General features: G+C 34.2%; 1 protein-coding gene across 1 annotated transcript; it reads right to left on the reverse strand.

Annotated features, from left to right (window-relative positions):
• Positions 1-910: 910 nt before the first annotated feature.
• LOC108199911 (homogentisate 1,2-dioxygenase) lies at positions 911-6,814 on the reverse strand. The gene is made up of 9 exons (XM_017367934.2): positions 6,462-6,814; positions 6,157-6,387; positions 3,276-3,355; positions 2,521-2,688; positions 2,260-2,435; positions 2,030-2,099; positions 1,774-1,928; positions 1,443-1,526; positions 911-1,308 (listed from the first exon to the last, which is right to left on the reverse strand). The coding sequence occupies exons 1-9, from the start codon at positions 6,656-6,658 to the stop codon at positions 1,072-1,074; spliced, it is 1,398 nt and encodes a 465-aa protein (XP_017223423.1). The 5' UTR covers positions 6,659-6,814; the 3' UTR covers positions 911-1,071.
• Positions 6,815-9,133: the final 2,319 nt, after the last annotated feature.

The raw sequence follows: 9,133 nt of genomic DNA on the forward strand, positions 1-9,133 counted from the left end.
TTAAATTAAAAAATTAATCCAAAAACATACTCCCTCCGTCCCAGTGAGTTATATACATTGGGATTGGACACGGAGACCAAGAAAAAGTGTAAGAAATGAGTAAAGTTAGATGGAAAGTGGGTAAAGTGGTGGGACCCGTATATTTTTTAATAATAGATTTGAGATAGTGGAGGAAAGTAGTGGGTGTAATAGTGTTTTTATTATTATAGAATGGAGATAGTGGGAGAATGTAGTAGGTGTAATAGTGTTTTATATTATAAAAAGTTACTATTTTGGGAATGCATAGAAATGATGGGACATCCCAAAAAGGAAAGTGTATAGAATTGATTGGGACGGAGGGAGTATATCAATAGTGTTTAATATTTTAGAGTTCATATCGGGGTTTTACAAAGATATATTTGTATTTGAAATTAAATTGATCTTAAAAAATTTCAAAAAAAAGTACTCATTCCGTCCCATTTTAACTGATGTTTGACTTTCTAGCACGTATATTGAGATGTAAAAAAACAATATCTACACTTAATAAAATAATTCAATTCTTATATCAAATAAAAGTTTAGGTTCTAAACTTTTATTTGATATAAATTTTATAAAAAATTATTATGTTTAGATGTGATTTTTTTAACATCTTAAAATACGTGTAAAAAAGTCAAAAGCAGTTAAAATGAGACGGAGGGAGTAATATTCAAAACGCAACTTGAAGTTACGTTTAGGTGTAAAACACAAATTCAAGTTGCGTTATGAGTAAAAACAGCAACTATAGTTGCGTTTTGACCTGGATGCAAATCGAAGTTGCGTTTTAAGATGACAGGGAAGGGAAGGACATTTTGAGCGATCAATTGAGGGCTTTTTCTTTGCCAAACGTAACACTCTGGTCGTAACACCCAAACAGCCATAGTCACGGTAGACATCAGAAAACGGGAAGGTCGCAAGTCGTAACTACTAAAAATCCAACCATTACACCATTTTTTTCCTTCTGCTATATAACATCCATCAATTATTTCAACTAATAACAGTATTCAATGCACAGCTGTACATCTCTTATTGACTGTAATATGCAGATCAGTCTCATTATAGCTCTGTGTTAGTTCCACTTGCATTCTGCTCATTCTGTAAATTCATTTCATCACCATATTCATGTGTAAAATGGGACCTCAAGCCAATCCAGCATTGGTAGTAATCATCATCCAAGTAACGAGACTCCAGAGCCCATTGGCATACCCGGGGAATCAAACTAGATTCAAACATGAAGGCCATGGTATTTGTTATTTTCCGAGGCCCAACTTCATTTCCAAGTGCAACTGTTGCCTGTGAGAGAATATTTGGGAGATCATAGATGTTTTATTAAAAGTAAACTATGGGTCTATTATTGAATATATCAAACCAAAGTTCTTCTGTCGATTGATTACCATACAATACAACAATCTGGAACAAAGGGATACCTCAAATGTTTTTGTATCAGGACCATGTGGGGTCATACAGCTGTGAAGGCTAGCACCGCCTGGGAGGAAACCATCAGCTTTAGCCTGAAAGTTTTAGATATGTTTCCAAAAGAATTTTAGGAAAATGATTCGAGTAAATCAATTGTGAGAGTCAAAAGATGAATTACTGGACCCTCAATATCTGAACCCAGAAAAAAAGTGCAAGGAAAGCTCATTATACATGTCAACAGTTTCTATAGACAACAGCAACACCCGAGAGGTGATAAAGTTCATGCAGAAGTCATAAATGGCTATGCTGTAACTGTAAAAAATGCAATAAATAATATTTCACCTCATATCCACCATAAATCAAACCCATAAATTCGCTCATACAGTTGCGGTGGTAGTATGGAGGTCTAAAAGTATGTTCTGCAACCAACCATCGTGGAGGGAAAATCACAAAGTCAAGGAGTGCCACGCCAGGTTTGTCGGTTGGTGCCGTCAGTACTACGTTTTACATAAAATAGGACTGAGATGGAGTAAGTGATCATTATTAAGCAATTAAAGTAAATTATTTAGCAGAAAAGTTACAGAATGAAAGCGGCCACCTGTATTAATTGACGGATCCCCATGATCAATTAAGACAGTATTGTAAGGGCAGAACCTAGCAAGGTCATACTGCAAGCAGTAAGAAGTCATCACAACTAGGAAAAAGTATAGTTGTAACTTGTACTGGTAAGGATAAAGATAAAAGGAGCCTGTAATGAGGAGAACTAATTATCTGACTGGAAACAAGGAAAAATTGGAAAAAAACAAGAAAGAAAAAGAGCAAGCCTACCTTGTAAGGGACATAATTACCATGCCAGGCAACAACATTAAATGGAGAAAAATTTTGTTTTGCAGTAAAAAGCTCTCCACCAAACTTTTGTACAATAGTGAAATCTGAGCAAGTTCTCTCTTCAAACCAAGCTGTGGGAACAAGGAAATCTCTGGGCCCGGCAAGACCATTAGAACCTACCAATAATCAGTTCATGAGAAACACCAAAACACCGGATAATATTCAATTATTTGTGCTTCTACCATACTGAAAGATTAGTACCTATTGGGCCAAGGTCCGGAAGTTGGAAATGGGTACCAAAAATCTCAGCCACATAACCACGTGATGGTCCATCTGGCAGGCTAACAACGAAACGAAATCCTTGAGGTAATACAACTACTTCGCCAGGAGAGACTTGCAATCTTCCACATTCAGTTGTGATCCACAACTCTACACAGCATGTACAGTGAATTTGTGAGAAGTTCTCCCTAATAGATAATCTGTTTCAGATATAATATACCATTACGACTAGACCAAAGTGCCAACAGGTTTAATCACTCATGGTAGCTTTCAGAATTACAGCTTCTTAATGAATCCTTGTTTGAAGTCCAGAAGATGTCATGCAACTATAGGTGCTAGGAGTATGTAAAGAAAACAACAAACTTATTTCCTATTAATCCTGTGGCAGTGGTAACCTCTGAATGCAGTTCTATTACAGAGAACTTGAGACAACTCTGGAATAGGGAGAGATAATTGAGTTTTAAGGTGTAATTGCTCATAGTTTGGGCAAATCCAAACTAAAATATTCTTTTTTAACCACTATGAATGAAAGAGACCGACCACAAGCTCTAATCTCTCTCCTGCTATGATTTTACATTAATCGCAGTTAATGTAGTGAACACAAATCAAGAAAATATATTTATACATCTAATTAATTTTAAATTTTTTAGTGGAAATGCTTAAAAGGATGAAAATTGTACACTTATTTGAATGATGGTTTGTACCATAAATTTTTACAGAGATGGACTGCTACTTACTTCCTTCTTGAGGCACTACCAGAAAATCACCATCAGCATTGCAGAAGGCAGAATTTTCCATTGATTTGTTTGCAGCATACCTGAATTACCATGGAAACATATCATAAAACATGTCTTTTACAAATTTGTCTGTGAGAAGTCCACTAAAGAACTTTCCAAATAGTTCGTATATAACAACTTATGCATCTCAACTTCCAAAGTGGTAAGTGTAAAGCTCTGGATTTTATATGTTGGTTCTTCTCTTTTATTTTTCAAAATGGTGGTATTGAATTGTTGGCATACTGCTTACGCCCCTCCCCCACCCCCCTCCCCTATCCTTATTTTCTACCAACTTCTGACATGAACCTGATATTTCTTTGGTGCTTAATTAAACTTGAACTCATGGTATGATCTTCGTAGTTAAAATAGATTTATTTAAGTGGCAGCTGATTGTTCGTGGCTAGTAATTCGGATTTTTGTGAGGGACTTTAGAACCGTACCCTTTTTTAAAAGATCAGAGGCATATATTTTTCAAACAGTTTGTAACGACCGCAAAATTTCAAGTATGTATATTTATTAATTGATAAATTAATTTATTGAGGTGAGTAATATTTCAATATCTTATGGATAAACACCAAGAATAGTAAACGGTTTATTAAATTATCTATAAATAATCGGTTGAGATGGAATATTAGTAATAATGCCAATGGTGCGGAGAAATGAATATTATTAAATAGAATCACTATGAGATTCTCGTTAAAAGTATATAAAATATGATATAAAAATAAATGATTATGAGATTCTTGTTAAAAACTCTTGATATCATTTACGAGAATATCATTTTAGTGTAATAAAAATGGCACGTGATTTTAGAAAAACCGAAAATATTAAAAGCAATATTTATAGCTAGAAATATTTAATATAGTGAATAAAAAATTTTATGATCATTATATATTGAGATTTAGTAAGGTATACAAAATAAATTAATAATAGTAATTAATATATTCGAGTATTTGGCGTAAAAACTATATAATTAATATTAGAATAATAATAGCTAGAATTATAATAGAGAAGTGTTAAAATAGTTGAGAAGGAGAAAGAGTTTAAATATTTTTTTCTAATTTAGACCTTACACTGAAGGACTTGTCCAAGGGAGTTCAACGTATATAATTTTTCCTTGAGTGCAAATTAAGATATATCAACTTTAAAAAAAGGTAATGAAAATATTAATTAATCATAATCACACTTAAGGGAAGAGAAAAAGAAAGATAGAGCGAAGGTTAGAGAGAAGAAGAGAAGAAAAGAGAATCAAAGAAGATTAAGGAAGAATTTGGCAACAAGAGGAAAGATTACAAGGAAAACAAGGTGATTATTTTCAACACCTATTCTTATTACAATGTCTTTTTCTTTTTTGACAATTTAGGCTTGTATGCATTACACATGTACTAGTAACTATTCTAATACTTTTCGGATTGAGCCAGAGTCAAACACGGGTGTCCCGGGACAACAGAGGATAAACTCACCACTTGGGCTATCCAATCTTGCTCATGTTATTACCATGATTTAATTAAAGAAGTAGTTGTAATTAATTTGTTTGTGAATTGATGCACTTCCTTGTAATGTCCCACTTTTTAGGGTTGATAAATGCTTTCACTATGAAAATCTACATTACATACTTGTGCTTCCATATATATATATATAGGCTCATGATCAAATAGAAACCACTTTTAAAATAAAAACTAAAAACCAATACAAGTTAGTGATATTCGCAGTACAATTTAGTGATATTCTCTTTAAGATTTAGTGATCTGTGTTGCAAGAATTAGTGAAAACTTGCAGAATAGCCCAGAATCTCCATATATGTTCCAAAAACTGCTCAAATCTTCAGATCTGTTCACGTTTTCGATTCAGATGGTGGTGACGGTGGTGGAGATGGTGGAGGTGAAGGTGGAGATGGAGGAAGGATGATTGTAGCGAAGGTGTGGGTGGCTTGAAGTAGGGGGTTGGAGCATTGCCGGAATAGTGGCGGCTCCGCCGCGTTTTGAAGTTGAGCCGAGGTGGAGAAAGAAGTATGAACGGGGCTGAAGAAGGTTGAAGCAGCGACCAAGATGGGGTTGGTGAAGATGGAGGTGGAGATTGTGTTGTTAAAGAAATAATGGAGGTGGAGATGGAGGGGGCGGGCGGCATAGAGGTGGTGGTGGTTATGGAGGAGGTGAGACCGAGGTGGTGGCAGTGGCGGATGTGGAGGTGGGGTTGGTGAAGATGGAGGTGGAGATGGGGTTGTTTAAGAATTTAGTGGTATTTGCTTTAGGATTTAGTGATATTTCAGCTTGGTTTTTAGTTTCTAGACTAAGGAGATTTCTATTGGAGTAGAACTCTCTCTCTCTATATATATATATTTAAAATTTTCCCAAAAACTAATTAATTGGGATTTGACATATAAACTAGGATTTTGAGCTTAATTGGGGCTTATGTTGATTGTTGATTTGTTTGTGAAATAAATTAGGGGTTACGATGGAGAGATGAAGGGGGAGTTTCGGGGGGTGTAACCCAAGTGGTAAAAATAACAGAAAAATGTTTGTTTAATATAGCAGTATGCTGCTTGCTATAAATGAAATGGGTAATTATAAATACCCTCCGTCTTGATCATTTTTTTATATATTCCTTTTGAGATATCCTGTCCAATTTTTTACATTTCTAAATACAGTGAATTTCTAATCCCAATATTTCCGCTATACTTTATACATAAATTATCAACCAGTCTGACTACTATCTTCACGTTTCTTACTTTTTCAGTGTTAGTTTACATATCTTATTAATAAACATTTGGGTGATACGGTGGGAGTACATAATTATGGCACATAATACTAAAAATAGAGCAGGAAGATATGAAGTGACTGACATATGAATAGCATAGCCGTGTCGAAGATAGGAGCTTCCAGCACCGCAAACCGTAAATAAACCATCAATAAAATCAGTCTGAAGCTGCGGAAACTCAACCGGCCTCCACCTCAATTGAGTAGGAGTCGCACGACTATTCGAGTTATTGAACTCACTCACGAGTTTCCCGTGACAAGGGACCCGAGGTTTAAACGGTTCGTGAGTCACCGACGGCTTGATCCGATACAACCAACTGCAACAGAATTAGTTGAGTCAACATATATATATGACAAATCTTTATAAACAAAAATAGATAGATAGATATACCTTCTCTGGTTGAGTTTCCGAGGAGCGGTGAAGGATGTGCCGGAGATCTGCTCGGCGTAGAGACCGAATGGACAGATGAGGGGACTGTTTTGACTTTCCGGCAGAGCTCCGGCGATTGCTTCAGAGGACAAGTGGTTTCCGAAGCCGGAGAGATAAGCTAGTGTATCGGAGGAGTGTTGATTCTCCATTTGTTTCATCCACAAGAAAACAAATGTTATGTTATGTCACCTTGGTATTACTAGTCTTATTATTACATTGCACCGGTTTGCGTGCTCATCGCTTCCTCTCTTCGTCATCCATATCTTCTCCCTTTATTTCACTTTCATACTCCCACCGTCCCAATCAATTCTATACAGTTTCTTTTTTGGACCTCTCATCATTTCTATACATTCCAAATATAGTTACTTTTAATAATATAAAACACTATTACACTCATTTCTTTCTTCCACTATCTCCATTCTATAATAATATAAACACTATTACACCCACTATTTTCCTCCACTATCTCAAATCTATCATTAAATATAAATGGGTCTCATCACTTTACTAACTTTTCATCTCACTTTACTCACTTTTTACACTTTTTCTTGATCTCCGTGTCCAAACCAAATGTATACAATCTACCGGGACGGAGGGAGTAGTATTACTTTCTTATTTTAGATTATTCTAATATTCTTTCATTTACTTCCGTCGTCCAATTTAAATAATATATCATGTTCCCTTTTTTTCAATGATAAATTCTGCCCCTTGGCAACCAATTTTTATTATAAAATAAGAATTTACTTTTTTTCAGAAATCTATTATTTTAGAATATTTTAAATGAAAATGTTAAAGAAATATTTTATATTCGTTATTTGATAAAAAAAATTATAGACTTATTTAATAAAAATATAGATTTTTATTTTTCATCCTCAAGTAAGCTCTTATTTCCAGGAAAAACAAGTTTAGCCAAAAAACCCATTCTGGCGCCGTTTGTCTGGATTTAACAGAAGTGATTTATTGTTTAAAATAAAGAAGTGAGTTAGAAGTGATGAGTCGATTTGAACTTATAAACTATTACAAGTGTTTGGATATCGTGTTTGGATAATTTAACTTATAAGTCAGTATAGATTTGATAGCAATGGGAGAAAGCAAGGTTCGTTTAATGTTCAATAAGTTGGAGCCCTAAAAAAAGATAGGTTTGATAGCTTTTTTTTCTTCAACTTCAATAAAGCATTTATGCAAAGTTGCCAAATGAACGACTTTTAAGCAAAGTGGGCTCCTATAGCTTTTAAGCCTATAAGTTGATCTACCAAATACCCACCATGTATCAATTATTTTTAAGAATCCAATTTAATCAATAATTTGATTTCTTTTTCAGTTTAGTTTTGGCATTATACATTTGGCGTTTATTGAACAAGAATGTTAGTTGTATTATTTTAGTATGCGAATTATGTGGGTGTTTGGCAGCAACAAAACTATCTGTGACATCTCTTTATTAAAAGTATTTGGTCAATTTATATTTTGTATTTGGATAAAAAAAACTTGGAAGAGCTTTTTCCCACTCATGAGCTCAAAAACCGCAAGCCAACCAACCTAATTTTTTTCTTATGCTATGTTATTTAACAATGCAAACAAGGAGTTATATTGTACTAAGCGGGGGTTGAATACAATTTACAAAAAATTTCGAATTCTTTTTGTATAAAATTGATTGTATTCATCCACAAGATCAAATTATAAACTATACAGAATTTAATTAACAAGGTCATTCAAAAATTTCAGGTGAATTGTTTTGTCCACCTGAGGATTTTTATATTAAAAACCTCCCAAGTTGAATTACTTGGTTGCTTACAAAGAAATTGAAGAGCAAAAGCTTACGGATCTTACTTGCAAATTCTAATGCTTTGCTCTTCTGTTCTTGGTGTGTTGAATATAATGAAATGTAAAATTACATTGTGTATTTATACTATACTTAATTGCAAAATGTGTGTCTAAAATATTTTATAATTGCACAGTGTTGGTTAAATTATTATATTAGCCACATGAATGATTAATTGTTTTATATTTACCCAGATGAGTGGCTATGCTCGAGTCCCGTTAGTTCACGACTAACGCCGTTTAATACTTCTATTACTTTAATTGTTATTACATTTCCCTCCACTTTCATTTCATCTTCCTCCCAACGTCACACACCCACACACCGCAATCATTCACAGCTATCGAAGATCATTGAAGATGAGTTGGTACAAGAGACTGAAGGAAGATCACAATATTTGCCAGCCACTTGAAGCGCCCGCTTATACATGTACTAAACTCGAACTCTCTAACTGCATGTAGAAAAATGATTGGAAATTATGTATAAATTTTGGGGTTTGATTGTTATCGATATTATTGTTGTATTCCATATCTGTGTGCTCAAGTATGATCGAGTAATTTTTCATAACTGATATTGTTGTTTGGTACAATATTTAGGGTTTTGACAGTGATAGAGGTTGTGTATGGTTTTTAGGGTTTCTTGAGCTTCATATAGTTGATTACGTGCATATTATAAGCTTTAATTTTATGGGTAAAAATATGGTTAATTAAAAATGTGCTTATTTGTGGTATTTGACAGACCCTGATAATTTAACTATAAAGTTGCATTATGGTGGAGAGCTAAAGTCTGATCATTCTACATATGTTGGGGGTTCTGT

The sequence above is a fragment of the Daucus carota genome, chromosome 8, assembly GCF_001625215.2.
Source record: "Daucus carota subsp. sativus chromosome 8, DH1 v3.0, whole genome shotgun sequence".
Classification (NCBI taxonomy): domain Eukaryota; kingdom Viridiplantae; phylum Streptophyta; class Magnoliopsida; order Apiales; family Apiaceae; genus Daucus; species Daucus carota.